The sequence below is a fragment of the Diadema antillarum genome, unplaced genomic scaffold (assembly GCF_040938485.1).
Source record: "Diadema antillarum isolate AM-2024a unplaced genomic scaffold, OU_Dant_1.0 seq00000620_RagTag, whole genome shotgun sequence".
NCBI lineage: Eukaryota > Metazoa > Echinodermata > Echinoidea > Diadematoida > Diadematidae > Diadema > Diadema antillarum.
This window is the reverse complement of record NW_027271543.1, coordinates 43,447-62,538: the sequence shown is the minus strand read 5'-3', so window position 1 is coordinate 62,538 and position 19,092 is coordinate 43,447. Positions and strand designations below refer to the sequence as shown.

The window sequence follows — 19,092 nt, the reverse complement described above, 5'->3', positions numbered from 1 at the left end:
TATATGTAGAAATATCAGTAGAATGGTATCAATAAAGTTTGAGGAATAGAAGGACAATCCAATACAAATTTCGGGGTGATGAAATTTCCGCATGTATCTTGCTGGCGGTCTTTTCTCGCTTTGTGTGATATGCACGCTTTCACACATGATAAGAATTTTTTTCTTTCCTTTGATGTAGGCCTATAATGCTAGATTTATTCCTTCATGATCCATCCTTGAGATCTTCATTGAGTATGGTTAAAGGGGGATTTATCACCATAGTTATCATAATAACAACTATATTTTAATTCGCAATGAATGCAAAAAATAACATTAGTATTACATATAACAAGCAAACAATGCTATGATTTTTTTTACTTGGTTGAATATTGCATGTGCCAACATCGCATAAAAAGGAGGCTACAACACTCGTGATGTCCGCGTTCCGTGCATGCTCTTATTCACCTTATTATGCGGCGATACAGATAAATTACAGGTAGGAGAAAATCAGACGAAAAGCGACGTTGTTACAATAAACCAAGTAACCATAATGAATATATACAGCTAGGTTCAAGAGCTGGAGTTCCAACAGGCAGTTTATATTAAAAACAGCTGTCAATTTTCTTGGGTATCATATATACACTACAGAATTCCACGGATAATAGCCTTTGATGATTGCGGTTTGAGGATGATGTCGCCATCTTTGTAAGCAATTTGAGGATTCATTATGACCTCTAACAATGTCGGGTGGGCCTATACATTTTGTTTGCCTTTAGATTAAACGACATAAATACCACTTAATGATACAACATTAAAACAAAAGTCAATCCCGTCAAGAGATATGTGCAAAAGTACAAATTAGAACTATACCGGGTGTCCCAAAAAAAAAGCGGAACGGTGGATTTTCAGTACCTTGCGGTCTAAAAGTTATATATCTTTTGACATCATTAAAAAGAGCATCTTCCGCAGAATACTATGATACCAAAATCATTTAATTTGGTTCCGTACTTTTTATTCTACACCAATTTCTGAAAATGCAGTGATTGTCAAATTTCGCCAGATTTTTGCGACTTATGAGATGATAATTTGAGTGCGACACGCGATCCATACGGTGAATATTGTGTAAGCTCGGTGATCCATGTCAACAAAAGATACAGCTTTCACATTGGGCGCGGACCAGGAAAAAAACAGTGTGTGTGTGTGTGTGCGTGTGTGTGTGCGCTCCCAATATGAAAGCGTTATCTTTTGTTGACATGGATCAACGAGCTAACACAATTCACCGTATGGAACGTGTGTCGCGCCCAAATTATTATCTCATAAGTCGCAAAAAATTAAAAATGACTGCATTTACAGAAATTGGCGTAGAATAAAAAGTACTCCACCAAATTTAATGATTTTGGTATCATGGTCTTCTGCGGAAGATGCTCTCTCTAATGATGTCAAAAAATATATCACTTTTAGAACGCAAGGTACTGAAAATCCACCGTTCCGCTTTTTTTGGGACACCCGGTATATGGGCCTATGTTATGAAAGTGTTTGCAAGTGACCCTTCTGGAAAGCCGACATAAATTTGATTTGATTTTATTTCTGCATTCCTTTTCATACAAGAAAGCCAATTGAACAAAGTGAGGGGTAATTATATAAACATTCCGGCTAATTCCGACAAATTAAACTGATATGATAATATATTCTTCAAGTACAAGTAGGCCTATACAGGTCTTTATATTATTAGTGTCAGATTTGTGTTCTGATCTCGGGTCACAATTTCTTTTTCTTTCACTTTGTGGCCAAAATGGAGTGTTATGTCTCCGCTTATTTCAGGCCACCAAAATTTCAGATCCGGGCCACCGGAGAAAAAGTTAGTGTTGAGCCCAGCATTTTGTATTGCCCCTCATCTTTTCCTAGTATAGGGATGGCACCGAAAGTAAATCAATCATCAAAATACCCCCTTTTACTAGATAGTAGCTTGTCGTTGACATGGATCATTATTATCTTCCTATCCGGGTGAGACAGATCCAATTTGGCACGTTATTTCAAATATTTTTGAGTGGCTTGTTATCAAACATGGGTTCATCTCTCGATCATGAACTTCTTCAACACTACATAATATACTACATACTACTATGTATATACATAATACCCATCCCCAGTGAGGGCTAGGGATTGCTGCTGTGTTCCCCCCCCCCCCCCCCCCCCCCCCCAGTTGCACCCGGAAGTACATGTAATCACTGCACTGGCTAGCTCTCTCCTCGATCCTCAAACATGCCATCCGTCTTGTGAAACCGTACGTTGATTGTTATTGCGCGGACAGCTGACAAGCTCTTCCAGTGAGCTGACAGAGAGATTTGACATGCAAGCCGGTGCTGTAGACCTCGTTAATTAGCTGCAGCTTCAGGTAATACACAATCGTATGTCTAGACCTGAGCTGTATGTTTTTGTTTGTTTGTTTAGCATGGCTGTTGGCTGTATGTAGCTGTATGCCTGTTTTAAGAGTGTTTTGTACTGCTGGTGGTAACGACACCGTAGGTGCATGCCTATAAACATGTTACTCGTTACGTTATGTACAATGTATGTGTGGCCCACACGTACCGATAAATGACTAGCCCGACCAGACCAGACGCCGCACAGTGGGCCAGAATGAGCTCAAAGTGCGCCAAAATTATATTCCGTGGTTTCTTTTTACCCAAATTTGGTGTCTAGGGGTAATTTGGGGCGTAGAATTGATTGAACATAATTTCAAACTCATATGACGTCACTGTGATGCTGTTTTTTCATTGGCTACCAAAAATCTGTGTAAATGACGAATAAAGCAATGCAAATCCTAGGCTGTCATTTTTTTCTTTAAAGATTAATATTTATCTTTTCACATTCACTGACACTGCTTATGTACTACCATTGAATACACGATGCTTACATGTCACAGAAAGTGTGTAAACATTCGGGTTTTGTTAAAAGAATCGAATTTATGCTGAAAGTTCCATATTACACACGTACTGCAAAATGACACTGTTGTCCATGTTAACTAGTTACAAAATAAGTTTATGATGTATGAACGCTGTACTTTTGGGTGAATTTATTCACTTTATTCTAGCAGGACATAAAATAAAATGTGCGATATAAAATCAATCTCCGATATAGTTCTTATCTCTCTACTTCATAATTATAACCTTAGGCCTATGCCATTTCAATTCATGATTACAAGCGCAAAAACCATTTTGTCTAATTTTACTGGAAAAATAACAAATTGTGAAGTCAGTAATCAGGAAAATGAAAGGTTATGATTTAGCAGCCAAGAATGAATCTGCCGTGTATAAAAGTTTACTTGGAAAAGCTTTTTTTTTTTGGATGAAAAATTCATCGGAATCACTATCATATGAAATTATTAATTCATCCACGTTCCACAATGATTTTTTTTTCTCATCAGTCGTCGGAAGCAAAGGTTTTTTTTTTTTTTTTTTGCTTCCGACAACCCATAAAGTGTATGGGATCACAGTCTGATGAATCCGACTTGTATTGGTCGCCTATCAGGTCAATGTCAGACATATCAGGCATGATCCGATGAGGCAAGATCGTCCGATGAGGATCACGCGAGCAATGTCTGACAATCACCTGCAATCGGATTCACAAACTGCGATCCTATACACTTTGCTGAGCGGCCGGAAAGCAATAGACTTTGTTTCCAACGAGTAATCAATGAGAATAAAATCTCTGTGTTTTGGTGTATAACGTTCTATCTGCATATGTCAAGAGTAGGATCGAAGTATTTAGGTGTCCACACAGTATGTAACGCAGTGGAAATAGCTATGTTTACAGTAGTGGCTATGACAATTATGAACAATAGGCTATATGGCCTCGGCTATGTGCAATTATGTACTCTTTTATCGTCTGAGGAGGGGTCTTTTAGGTGCCAGACTAGCCCTATACAATCTGTTTGCCTCTTTTTCAGTGTAATTCATGTTTCTGTGCCTTGAACGTGCGAGAAAAAAATAATAAATTTTACAAAAATGCCGCCCTCATGCGGCCCCGTATGATATAACAGCATTCCTGAGTGGCTGCAAGGTCCAAAATAGACGTAATGTGTCGCGGAAAATCGGCTCTAACACAAAAAGTGGCAAAAGGTGGCAGCCAAATCTGGTATCAGCTTAAAGCTGAGACATCAAGGAATGTGGTGGTAATAGAATTTAGTTGGAAATCCGTGGCAATCTAAACTTTTCATTAGGGTATATTAAAAAGACAAATAATTAGCCTCTTTTCCAGGATATTTAGCGTAAAATATTCATGAACATTAAGTTTCTTTGCATTTTTATGGCATTCATAACGTAAAATGAATTCTGAGAAATATGTGGGAGAAATTACAGGTTGATATCTCAAAAACTACATGTTGACATTACTTATTTATTAAAGAGGTTACAATTTGCTTTGAAACTCTTAAAATATTGTATTTTGCTACTTCAGGTAGGAAATATACCCCTTTAATGTACATACCTGATTTAAATATTTCAATGATAAATTCCTCAAAGTATTGCCTCTCAAGGGCGCATGTCAAAAATTAAAAAATCCCAGGTGCCCAAAGTGACTTTTGGCGCACTTTGGTATCTCTCTGGCCCACTGTGCGCCGTTGTCTACAGCGACAGGGCTGTGTATCACTCAGTATACATGAGGATGTATAGAATCTATCTCAGTAGTATAGAATCTAGTAATTTACAGATAGATTGTGGGTAGCTACCACCGGTACTGTAGACACCTAACTCAGTACACTGTTTATGTGATTGCTGATATTATGATGTCACAAAAGCACCGCCATGCGCCACCGGCATGACATCACATCGGTAGCCGAGGCGCACCTTGTAGGAGAGTTGATCATATCACCTGACGCTTTTTTTTTCGTGGCTCTGAATTCCGTAGGCTATCCTGGGTTTTAGGGGTCTAAATTATTTTGGGCTTCTAACTTCAGCACAGGCATAGGTACTATGGAAAGCCAAATAGGATTAGGGTTAGGGTTATAACTTATACTTATAGGGTTAGGGTTATAGGGTTAGGGTTAGGGTTGTAGGGTTAGGGTTAGGGTTTAGGGTTAGGGTTAGGGTTTAGGGTTAGGGTTAGGGTTATGGTGAAACCATTTTGGCTTTCCATAGTCCGTATCTATGCCTGTGCTGAAGTTAGCAGCCCAAAATAATTTAGACCCCTAAAACCCAGGATAGCCAATTCCGTACTCAGAGGACGAAATTTCGGCCAAAAATAGCACGAATTATTCACAAAGTCCTGAAAACTACAAATTCGGCAAAATTATGAAAATTATTCTCTCCGATTTTTGGAAAATAGACTTCAAATATACCCCTCTCCAAAAAGTTGTCTTTTTGCGCGGTGTAAAATCGCATTATAATTCTGGACACGATTTTCGCAATGGAATAATCGACGTCTTTCACACCTTGTCCTTGCACCAGAATCACAATTCATCCCACAAATCACCATACAGTGTACACATTCTCATCGAGCGAACGGCAAAGAAAAAATCGGCAAATGAGGCTCAAATTTCGTATTTTACGGTAAAAATGTCTATCTTGAACATTTCGAACAGTTCATGCGATAAAACCTTATGAAAAATCGACAATCAAATTTTACGTGCTTTGTCTATGGGAGCGCGGGTGACAAGTTGTGGGCCTTGCGGGCCTTGCGGGCCTTGCGGGCCCCTTCCTTAGCGCACAACTTTCCGCATCGTTCACGTTTGAGGACGGCGCAATAGCTGCAAATTTTCGATATCGATCAGTGAACTTGTGGTTCTATTGGAATCTTCAGCATTTTTCCTGTATGTGAGTGGGATTTCATAGAATTTCAGCGACGAAATGTGATTTAAACATGCATAGATATAACTATGATGAGATGCGGGTCACTCAGCGATAACTGTAAGAGAAAATGTGAATTTCTTCACGTTTTTACATTTCTGTGTAACATTTTTTGCAATTTCGGTCCACACTTAACGTTCTGTAAGGCTAATCTACGAAGTCCCGTGCGTACTGAATGTCATCACTAATCAGTATGCAAAAATGTGCGTGTCCGGAATTACCATGCTGTCCGGTAATACCATATCTGTATACACAGTTATAGCATTGGGACTGGTCGCAGTTACGCCACCAGGTACACTATGATACGTTCTTCATGATGATGGGATGGGCTACCAATGCAATGTTTCAGCAGTTCCGATGTTTCAGTCTTATAAAAACACTGAAACAAATTTTAAAAAAAAACTTTCGGCCAAATCATGATATCGGTCCCCTCTTGTTCTGCGTGTGCGTCTCCACTATGTGCAAAGTCTATGGAGGTTGAAAGAAGTCCCCGGCTATGACGAAATGAATGGCGGTGAATGGAGTGGTGGACTACTGTAAAAGTGGATATTTTCTCGCGACTAATTTTTCGCGCTTGGCCATTAAAAAGACTTTCGCATGTTTTTAATTCTGCGGAATCAAGACATCAAGTACTGGAACATATGGCACACAAAAATATTCGCATTGTTTTATTTTCACGCTAGCTTCGGGTTTGCGCGAAATGTGCGAAAATTTCCACTTTTACAGTATTTCGCGATAATGCCAAACTTTCTTCAACTTGATACTTCGTAGATGCCATGGGCTGGCCTAGCCCGACCAGAGCACGGCGTCCCCATGCGCCAGCAGCGATAGTGCTGTGTATAAGATTTAGTTAGGCTGGCCATAATAGCACGCTGATTGACATTCAGATGGTCACAGCTGCCTGCTTTGAATTATAATGATATGCTGGGATTGCAATGAAGAGATCAATATCGTGAATTGTTACTAATGTAAAAATTATCATTATTAAATTTATCATCATTTGTTTCTTGAACAGGTAACAAACTAGACTGCTGCATTGTAAGTAGGAACAACATCATCCCACAAAATGTCTTCCACAACTACAACCACTCCTGGCTCAGATGCATTTGTTGATTCCTTGCTGTCAATGGTCAATCATGAGGATCTTTTGGCAATCCTGAGTGCACAGTCCCAGATGCTGGTACGCTTTGAAAAGACAAATGAAATGCTCTCCAACTTCAACCGCTTGAGTGCCAAGCGCTACGAAAAGACTGTGGAACAGTTCAAGGAGCACACTGATACTTTACTAAAAATGAAGAAAGACTTGGACTCGGTTTTTCGTAGGATAAGGTGGGTAGAGAAAAGTGATAGCATTTGCTAACTTTACTGTGTGTTGTAATCATAATTTACATTATTTCATACACTGTAAGTGAAAGATTTTATTAAAGATACTGATTGTGTTATAGACTAGTATCATCCTATCTTTAAAGTTCGACTGGGCTGAAGGGTCAAGGAAGCTGTTACAACTTGCTAATCATACAGGGTCTCTTACTGCATGTATGTGTAATATCTAGCTGAGTGTTGCTATGGCAGATTGTCTGCATTTATGTAAGACTTATTTTTACTAAGCAAAAGCAGAGTCAATGTGTATGATAAAAGCCGAACCATACTATAAAATGTTTGAAGAAACACTTTGACAGACGTAAAGTGAATACTATTGTGAGAATCACTTAGAAGTTGATGGGAAGTTGACCAGGAACAAGTTGAGGTAGCACTTGACATGGCCTATCTGTTTGAATTCTATCACTGTGTTCATTTGAGTATAGTTCAGTGAAGTTTGATAAGGTGACTTCTCACTGTCAGCATCATAAAATGCAATGAACCGCTGATTTCTTTCACTTGCAGGGGATTGAAGAGAAAATTGGCCACTGATTACCCTCAAGCATTTGTTGGTAGGTATTTTTATTTTTATTTTTTTTATTTATTTATTCATTTTTTTGTAATGCATGATCAGGGCTCGACACTAACATTTTTCTCTGATGGCCTGTTTAGGCCAACAAAATCTTTGCATTTGAAATTTCAGTGGCCCAAGAACAGAAATGTAATGGTTCAAAATAAAAGGAGTATGAAAATTCAATTTTAACTTTAGATGCCCTATGAGGCCACCAAAAGATAGCCTTTTTTGGGGGAAATTTGGAGGCCCCACATCAACTTTTAGTGTCCCCGGTCCACTGCTAATGTCAAGCCCCAATGATGAAACTCTGTACAAACAATACTCCTTTCTTTACATCAGTTTGTGACTATGGAAAGCGTGTATTTTTGATTAGATGTTTAATTTTATTATTCATTGAGTTTTATTACCCTTTCCAAGCTTTTGTGTTTTAAGAAATTTAAGGACCTCTGTGAATTATTTGACTTGGGTAGATTTTCGACTTGTAGGGCTTCAATTCAGGTGAGTTAGACTGTATAGAAAAATGTAGCCTCTAGCATGCGGAATGGGTAGTTTATGACTCCCAGTATATAAGTAATCTAGTCCCATGTGCCCTAGATGATGTATTACATTGTTTTCTTAGCCAGCCAAACATATTTAGAAGTGTTCTATCTGTGTTCATTTATGAGAAAAAAAGAGATTGTCATTGAAGAGAGCCAACAACACATTGGATATTATGATACACTATATGGTAGAACCATTAAGCATCACAGTGTATTTTTGCCTGTGAACATTTTCAATGAAGTCAAAGACAGTGGGTGATTTCAAGTTTGGTGCTAGTGCTAGTGCTAGTGCTAGCCGCCGAATAACAGCGTTAAATCGAGCTCCCAACACCGACGGTCAGATTAACGAGGCGATACCGATCAAAATTACCGATCACCAGCACTAGGTGTTGGAATCACAGCACCGCGAGCTCCACAGGAATAGCGCGACGAAAAAGGTGATGGCGCGTGATTCCAGTCAAATATTAAAAGATGTAGACAAAATTGCTTAGTTTTAGAGACATAGTGAGGAAGACAGATTAAAATGCCACAAATTTCATCCACTCCCAAAAATACAACTATCTTAATTTTGCTCCCAGGCTCGGATTTATAAAGCCATGTGGAGAGTGTTCGTGTACGTTACGTGGGCGACCACTGCATTAGCATAGACTTTGCACGTAAAATGTGCATCTATTATGGACGTGAATATGAGTCTCGCACGGCAACGCTAACACCAGCACCGAACTTGAAATGAAGAAAATGATAATCCCTAGGGGCTAGTGTTTCAATGGCGAAAAAGCACGTAAATCGCTAACACAGTCGGCGGAGCTCGGTTCAGCAGACGACATTCAACACTGAGCCCAGCACCAGCAACCGGAAATACGTCATAATTTTGAGGTCAACCCCCAACACTGACATGATTTCAAGTTCGGTTTTATCGCCGGTGCTAGTGCTGAGATAGCACTAGCACTAGCACTAGCACCAAACTTGAAATCACCCAGTGGGTTCAGTAGCTCAGCTAGACAGCCTTTAATGTGTGACTCCCACAATATATAGATCAATAATTGTCACTGACTTTTTTTCTGATTATCATACAGCTGCTCTAGAGGATATAGTTCCACCAGATCTTGATGAAGAAGAAGAAGATGTTGATTTCAAGGGGCATCACCAACGCTTGCCTACACATCAGTGGAAGGAGAATCCACCCCAAGGTCCTTCTGCCGGCTCCTTGCCACCTCATCATTCTCACTCCTTGGGCACACATAGCGGGGTCAAAGCTACAGAACCTGTCGCGAAAGAGTCTGCTGACTCACAAAATGCTTCTTCACAAAGTGATGCTACTAACAGATGACAATCAGCTGCTGGAGTATAGCCCCGTATCATGTCATATTTAGGGACAAATACAAGATGCTAAAATATTGTGTGAGAAGAGTCAATATTTTATGTGTAGTATCAAATGTCTGTATATGTGTCTTGCAGGAGCCTTATACCGTACTTCTGATCTTTACTTTCAGATTGTAGAACATTCAAAGGCCAGGCACTATTTAAAAAAAAAGAAAAAAAAAACCCAGCAACATGTGACTTGTTGTGTCATACTACTTGCCATGCATACAATACAGGAAATTGCTGTTACAAGGTAAGGTGCTGAAAATTATAAAACAAAAATAAGGAGACTTGGTGTAAATGCATAAGAGAAACTTGCCATATTACTGTATTTGATAATAACATAGTGTCAATCACATAACAAGGCTGCAGCAAGCAGCAGAGCAATGGACTTCTGATTTTTAATGCAGGTTGTAATAATAGTAACAACAACAACTCATTTACCCAGGGTAGCCTTTTCAGTGTTGTCCCTGCCCTACCAGAGGACCCTTATTGCAGTAGTCAGTTTCTCACAGTAGGCATTTGTGTATACTGAAAAGACCATGCATATGGTCCTACATTGTAAAAGCACTCTTCTTAATGCAGACCTATAAGTCTAACGCTTACGGCACAAGTCTCACTCCCCAGCAACCCATTTAACGCTCACCTGCCCAACTGTCATTTTCTCATGCCTGCCAGAAAGAAAATTATGCTACAAGTAGACATCTAGATCAATAATAAACGTTGGATGAGAAGCCCCTTTATATGCTGAACTGAGTAAAAGCTAAACCTTTTCTTTATTCTTTTTGTTAGCTAGAGGATACCTACATGGCCGTATTTGATAGCCATTTTCCTTTCTAGATAAATAATCCAGAGGTCTCTAAAATGAAATCCTGCCATCTACTAATACTGAGTCATATCAGTCATACATGCATTCTGTATAGACTCATTCACCCTTTAGCAAAATTTGGGTAGAAAATGCTCAAATTGATGTCTCGCAGGACCATCTTCTATAACGAATAGATGAGAATTCTGCAAGTAAAATTGTATTACAAGTGTGCACCAATGTGTGTGTGTGGGGAGGGGGCCTTCTTTTGCTTTGCTAAATTGCAGTTTCTCACTCCCACTTACAGTAGTTGAAAAATTGGCATCTCTGTTAATAGTGGTACAGTGGACTCACATTATAACAAAGTCCTCGGGACTGACTTTTTTTCTTTTGTTATATCGAAATTTCATAACCGAACATAATACAGTGCATTCCCGTTATAACGAAATGCTCGGGACCGGCAGTTTTCTTTCGTTATAACGAAATTTCGTTATAACCGAACAAATACAATATATAACGAAAACAAGGAACCACTGTATTATATCATATTATGTTTGCTGAATACTCATCATACACTGGGAAGCTATGTGAAATGTGATGGGATAACTGTATTACAATAATAAACGCAAGTTCCACTCAGAAACTGTGCGTGACACAAGGAGCGAACACACGGTGGTGTGAAGCGTTCACCTATGCAGAGACGCTATAAATGCTTGTTCTGCTACGTATTTTTGAAAGCATTTCGCATTTCGTTATAACGGAGCACATTTCTTTTGTTTTTCTTTGTCTGTGGCGCTCGGAAATGACTTCGTTATAACGGAAATTTCGCTATAACCGTGTTCGTTATAAGCGAATTTTGTACCATAGACTTTAATGGTGATAATTTTGGGACCAGAAGATTTACTTCGTTATAACGAAATTTCGTTATAACCGTGTTCGTTGTAACGGGAGTGCACTGTATAAACAATGAAAAACAGAGTGGATGATGTTGGGGCCTGAATTTTTACTTTGTTGTAACCGGAATTTTGTTGTAACCGTGTTCGTTATAATTGGAGTGCACTGTACATGTACATGTCAATTTATGCCTGCACATATTTCCATTAAAGTGAAAGGCTACTTGCCTTACATCAAGTTATTGATTGCCAAATTTTGGATAAGGTGTAAGTGCATGAAGTTCATATGTATGTGTTTTGTAGTGGTGTTGGAGGGGCAATATCTATCAAGTAATGTAAGGTGTGCTGCTTTGCCCACTGTATCAAATTCAGCAGTCAGGAATTGCTCTTTATGGGGAATAGAGTGATCGGTGATCAATGTGAGAAAGTCTCACTAGTGTTGCACTTGGCTATCACATAATGATGTACAAATGTACCAGGTATATGGTGACCCCAACACTGTAGTCATGGGGTTTTATTTTACAGAGTGAACATGTTTTTTGCATGGGGATGCAGCTTTTGTGCAATCTCTATGAATGATGCCTGCTATCATAATTTATTGTAATAAACACTTGCGCTTTTTAGTAAAGGTTTATGTACTTCCCTACCCCTTTCCCCTTTATTCTGATACTATCTTTTTATAGTACAGGCCCAAGAATCAACTATAAGGAAAATGTGGTGGTTCAGACAGCCTCACCCAAATTGGATTCCCCAGTCCCCTTTTTCATACGACTACAAACACTTCTGGCATAAAAGTGTCGTCATTGTCAGGTATTTAAACACTTGTCCATGAAAACATTTGAGATACAGCCATCTCTGTCAGCCTCCAATTTCATAGAATTCAAGAATTTTTCAGTTTTATCATATTGGTGAACATGAATATGCCATAAAATGTGAAGTAGTGAGGCAAACACATAAATTGCTCATAAAAAAAAATATATATATATGATTTACATAATTATACAAGCGATATATTTCACGAGTGTGATATTGTGCGGATCAAGACTTGGACATATTCATAAGTACATGTAGTTGAATAGGACAAATTCATAAGTACATGTACCTGGTAGTTGAATTGAGATTCCATGATAGAATAAGAAATAAACATCCCTTTTCAAAAAGAAACATGCTTAGTGCTGTCCCACCTTACGTAAGACATAGGCCTACAGCATGTACACGTACTGTACGTGTTTCAGGAGACAATGCTATTGTGACTTACCTTTGTGAATACATGTATTAGTTGACTCACAAAATTTGTGAAAAATATAAACACTGCTATTAAAGTATGAAGCTTGTGCAGTATATTCATATACTAGTACATCATACACTGTATTGTTATAGTGTCTCTGTTGCCCTCTCTGTATGGAAGGAATTGATGTGATTTCTCAATATCATTTTATTGTCACAAGCTTTCAGCTGTTTTGGCCTTTGCCAAAAACATTTGAAAAGTATTCTTGTCTTGTCTGTGTAGTGTGGGTAACAGGTCCTTCTTTTTTGTGGAGTGCTGAATGAAGTTATTTAGTGGAGCGCTTGCTAATTATTGTGTTAATCTATCATGAGCATTTGCAGGAGAACGCAGAAGAATGAATGCATACACAACCAGAAGTGTACGTAATACCTTGGGAATTAAAAAAAAAAAAAAAAATCAACACATGTCTCTGGGGAAGTACGGGAGCTTCGGCACCAAATTACTAAAAAGGAGTACAATGTATCAAGCTTGCCAAATGCTAGAAACTTTGGACAAATCAGCCATCGTCAAGCATACATAACTACGCCTGTACATTAAACACAGAATCAAGTTTGAAGAGAGCATTTTTGCTACATCTATAGAAACACTGACACACTTGACAAGTTTGTGAAACTATTGATATCCATAAACATGACACCGTACCATATGACAGCCAGATACACATCAATGGCATCTGGAAACGTTCAGATAGGAGTATTATGCATATGGCCACACTCTCCTCAGCCACCCACTCTCAAGTCACCACCATGTCCGTAATTGGAACACATTCTCTCGAGGATGGAGAGCATAGACCACCCAAAACCTTCAGGGAAACTCCTCTCATCCATTGTACATACAGTGTCCTCTTGTTATAACGAAGACGTTTAAGAAAATTCCGGTCACAACTAGATAAAAATTCAGGTCGCAAAGCTATAGGCTCTATGTTTTTTATTGTTTATTCGTTCAGTGACAAACAAAATTTCAATATAACAAAAGAAAACTGCCAGTCCCGAGGACTTCGTTCTAGATTCCACTGTATAAGGATACTCTCTCTCTCTTTTTCTTTCTCCCCCTTTCATTTCAAACAAGTTCCCCACAAAATAATGTCAACGAACAATTACCCCTCTTTCCACTCATATACTGTACGAGCTAAAATTTTCGCGATGGTTTTATTTTGGCGAATTTCGCGAATCGCCTTAGAACCACGAAAATAACAACGTGCGAAAACAACGCAGGGAAATGAAAATCAAGCCAAGTCATGTGCTGCAGGATCGCGCCATAGCCTTCAACTTGTCGACTGTGCACACACGTCACACAGTACAGCTAGCTATAGCTGTTTAAAGTGAGTTCAGTCTACTCTTGCAGCTGCATTCTTGGTGTTCACCTGTCGATGTCCGGCACGAATTTCGAAAGTCCTTGTAAAGTATTTTTTTGATATTTGTTTTATTTTCAAATTGAGAAAGTACTAGTACTTACATGTGTAAGGTACTTTTAGTTTAGACAACTATAGTTTTTTCGTGAGAGTTCCAGTAAGTTCAGTTAGACCCTCGCAACCGCGAAATTATCAACACGCGGAAATGTCCTCCAAGTCGCAATTCGCGAAAATATCTGTATGCGAAAATTTCAGCTCGTACAGTACAGTACGTATTCTCTTTCATGTCAAGAACAGTCTGTAGAAAAAACTACACTGTACAGTACGAGCATGCAGGTACATGAGCCAATACACTCAAACTTTCATACTCACAAACACTATGGAAAGTTGCTGTACATGTTATATTCTCATTCTGTAGTAATCTTCTCATCCAGTGACGGCAGCACTGTTGTGTTCTGCAAATATTGCTGCATTCACTCAATAAACACATACAGTATATCAAGGTGAACTTGGCCTTAAAGTTTAACTTGATGCAAAAACCCATTTACTATGGTACCAGGTACATAAAGTCTATGTCTATCATAGCCAGTTTCCACCCGACTATAGTTTTTTGATGACTTTCCCACCACACCTATTTGTCGGGTCTCAGTGACATGTTAGTCTCGGCCTGGACTAATCTGGCTAAATCTGTACAGCTATTATGAATAAGCATACATTATGTGGCATAAATGCATATTTTACACAGACACATCATAAATGAAAGCAAATCATAACAGTTCACTTTATAAGTAATTGGACATTACCATTTATTATATCATAAACAATATCTATATACAATTGTACTATGATGTACAGTTATTTACATAACATCTTATACAGTACAGCCTGTATCTACACACACACATCAATGTGTACAATGGCATTACATTATCATGGTGTGTGAATGAGTCCACTCAACATAATTCAAATTGCCACGGCAGTGTACAGAAAGGTCACTGTTCTGAAACAGCTGCCTACATATTTTTTCTGGATTGGCCTTTCTATCTGATTTTACCTCGATATATATTCTTATGTGCATGTGTATTGTTCAGAAGAGAGTAGGGGAGAGATGGGCCTAGAGAGGGTAGGAGGCAAAGAGGAGGTACATACTTGAAATAAGATAGGAAAACCAACAAACTTTACTAACAAAAAATGTATACATCTGTATATATAATTTATATGTATATAATATATACAGTATACTGTACACGCTGTTATTTTCGCGAATTTCGCGAATCACGGCTGGACCGCTAATTTGACAACACGTGAAAATGTCGCCGTACTCTAGACTAATAGTGCACTTACGATAGCCTGGGTGTCACATCGCGAAAACAACATCTCGCGAAAATGTCTGTGATTTCCTCATTCACTAAGATATCTGTAAGCGAAAATAACAGCTTATACAGTATATATACTGTATATATATGTACATGTATATACATATATATACACATTGTATATATACAAGTGTGACCATAAATGAAAATGGAACCACTTCGGCAGAACTTCTATTATACACGTACAGTCTACCTGTTTCCAATGCATAATTGAGGCTTCAACTTGCTTCATCAGGTCATAATATTTGGGTCAAGAAACTTGCTGTCCCTTCTTTATGTCTCAAGATGATGACTAGATCCAGACCAATGTAATCACAGATTTTCATTTTCATAACCATAATGGCCATTTACAACAAATGGCAAATGGAAGAGTGCTACTTTGCAGTTAAAATATGCCGTTCAGCAGCGAAACATGGTTTGTGGGACTACAAAATATGGCATCACAGTCTTAGATGTCTATCACTAGGCATGCAAGGTGGCAATTTTCTTGTCTTTCTCTACTCAAATGATCATGACTAGTGACCATGGCGAGATTTGCATGGGTCAATACATGTATGGGCCACCAGTTAAAGTGCAAATTTACCCCATGTTTAAACTGCTTCAATGTAAAGAATTACCACAGACTTTCATACAAATCCTCACAAACTTTTCATTTTTTAATGAAATCAAAAAGCCCGGCTTAAATTGGAGGAAAAAAAAGAGACTCCTATATCCTCCTCTTATTATCTAAACAGAGGACATTATATGTGACCTAGCATCACAAAACCACCAAAAAGTCACCAGACATGCATTTTTGCTTGAGGATAGATTCTGACAGAGCACTCTATGCTTTAAAATGACGTATAACTCGATACAAGTAGACTTTCCCAACCTATGCTTAATCTCACTCCCGGCCATGCTCTGTACAACGAATGTGACAAAAAACAGGATGTAAAACTCTATAGAGCAACCACAATGAAGGGATTATCAGATTAAGCTGAAAATTCCACACTTACATGTATTAAGCACATTTCATTCCTGACTGCTACCAACGTTAACCCGTTGAGGATGGACTGATTTTGCTTTAACGTGCATTTCCCATAGACACCTGCGGAGTATTCTCGAAACTCGTCTTCAACTTGTTATATGCAGTAGTGCAATCCTTACACATTATCAGAGTTGAAAGTGAGGAGTGTGTAAAAAGGGTTTTCAAGAAATGAAAAGGGGCCTCTAAGCAGTACCTCATCACAGTATTCTCCACAAAGAGGTGTCAAGAAACACTGCAAAAACACAATTTCCCATTCACTTTATCCCAAATTTTGACTCGTGTAGAAGAACTGCTCTTTCAGAAAATATAAAAAACAAGAGACCCGCGGGTCTAGCGCTCACCTGAGTATCGCAAGTTCACCTTTCGTGCAGTCCCTCATCCAAATCATTCACAGCTCTACCAAAATTTGACCAGGCATTCTCAAGTAGAAGATGAAAATGTACAATAAAGGCCCAATTTTTTTAAGATTCCTTAATTTGGGAGGATTGGGGCCCCCTGGGGCCCTCTGGGTGGGGCATGGTGCCCATTTTGATAAATTGAGATCCTGACCCCCTAGGGATGCTCCCTGCCAAGTTTGACAAAAATCCATCATGAGGTTTTCAGGAAGAAGATGAAAATGTACAATTCAGGCCCCCATTTGGACCCTTCCAACCACCCCCCCCCCCCCCCCCCACACCCAAGAGGGGCACCCCTGGATCTCCTATGAACAAACTTGAAACTACAGCCATTAATGTACTCACTCATAGTATTATCTCAGCTCTTTAACTTCTGATTCTAGAGAAGATTTATAAAGATTCCTTCATTTGGGGGGTTTGGGACCCCTGGGGGCCCCCTGGGTGGGGCATGGTGCCCATTTTAACAAATTGAGATCCTAACCCCCTAGGGATGCTACCTGCCAAGTTTGGTGAAAATGGGTCATGGGGTTCTCAAGAAGAAGACAAAAATGTACAATTTAGGCCCCATTAGGACCCCTCCTCACCCCCTCCCCTGGGTCCCAAGGGGGGCACCCCTGATTCTGCCGTGAACAAACTTGAAACTACAGTCATCAATGTACTAACTCATAGTATTAACTTAGCTCTAACACGTCTGGTTCTAGAGAAGAAGATTTTTGCGGATTCCTTAATTTTGGGGGGTTTGGGCCCCCTGGGGGCCCCCTGGGTGGGGCATGGTGCCCATTTTAACAAATTGAGTTCCTAACCCCCTAGGGATGCTACCTGCCAAGTTTGGTGAAAATGGGTCATGGGGTTCTCAAGAAGAAGATGAAAATGTACAATTTAGGCCCCATTAGAACCCTTTCCCACCCCCCTCCCCTGGGTCCCAAGGGGGGCACCCCTGATTCTGCCATGAACAAACTTGAAACTACAGTCATCAATGTACTAACTCATAGTATTAACTTAGCTCTATCACTTCTGGTTCTAGAGAAGAAGATTTTTACAGATTCCTTAATTTTGGGGGGTTTGGGCCCCCCTGGGGGCCCCCTGGGTGGGGCATGGTGCCCATTTTAACAAATTGAGTTCCTAACCCCCTAGGGATGCTACCTGCCAAGTTTGATGAAAATCGGTCTTGGGGTTTTCAAGAAGAAGATGAAAATGTAAAAAGTTTACGCACGACGCACGACGCACGACGGACGACGGACGACGCACGACGGACGCCGGACGAAGGGCGATCGCAATAGCTCACTTGAGCCTTTGGCTCAGGTGAGCTAAAAACTGAATATTGAATAGATTGACCCATTTGAGTCCTCACATAAAACCAAAGAGCATGATTTGTTGCTTATGTGATGCACGGTCACATATATTGACAGATAAATCAACATGTGTACAATTTGAAATTGTGTTTCTTCACCCTCACTTTGTGACTACATTTACTGTTAAAGCATCTTCATTCGTCAAAATCAGTTATCAAGTTTTAAACAATGATGGTCTTTAGTTGAACATGTGTACACTTAAAGATGCGTAGACCCGGTTCAGAGGACTCGTGGAATGGGTCTAAACGTAAGTGCCAAAGAGGAGTCCTTGAGTAGGAGTCTGTAGGAAACCTGTGCCGTCCTTCTGCATACGCATTTGACTAAACCACTGGGTCTATGTGCCTTTAAGTCATCCCAAGAATTCTCCAAGCATGCTGGGTTAATTTTTCTTGTAATGAAATGATATTGTTTGTTTGTTCATTTCCATCTGAGAAGATGGCTGGATAGCCCATATTCAGCTATGCTAAGCTGGTCTTCCATGGGGTCCAGTTGGATGTGAGGTGGGACCACTTCACTGGGTTAACACCCTGCTCTTTGCGATGAATGAATGAAGCAGGATCTTTTACGTGCATGAGCTGTGACTCTCTCATACATGGTGTTTTGCCTCTTGCTAGAGGGGATGGTATGTTTACACACAACATTGCTAAGTCCAGTCTCGGGTTCGAACCCTGGCCGCGTGATCGTGAGGCAGACGCGCTACCGACTGAGCCAACTTACCGCCCTTGATATACACGTATAAGAACAAATCCCAATCAAAGGATGAATAGTCATTCATGAGGTGGTAACATTAACTTTAATATTTAGAGCTTGACACTGTTTTCTCTGGTGGCTCATTCAGGCCACTAAAATCTTTTAAGTTTAAAACTAAAATTTTGGTGGCCCAAAAGAGAAATGTAGTGGACCCCAAAAAACAAAAATATATCACTCCATTTTGAATCTTAAGTACCTG

At 39.5% G+C, this 19,092-nt stretch overlaps 1 protein-coding gene across 1 annotated transcript; it reads left to right on the top strand.

Annotated features, from left to right (window-relative positions):
- The first annotated feature begins 6,846 nt into the window (after positions 1-6,846).
- Positions 6,847-10,503, top strand: LOC139736069 (kxDL motif-containing protein 1-like). The gene is made up of 3 exons (XM_071646817.1): positions 6,847-7,151; positions 7,707-7,753; positions 9,371-10,503. The coding sequence occupies exons 1-3, from the start codon at positions 6,889-6,891 to the stop codon at positions 9,622-9,624; spliced, it is 564 nt and encodes a 187-aa protein (XP_071502918.1). The 5' UTR covers positions 6,847-6,888; the 3' UTR covers positions 9,625-10,503.
- Positions 10,504-19,092: the final 8,589 nt, after the last annotated feature.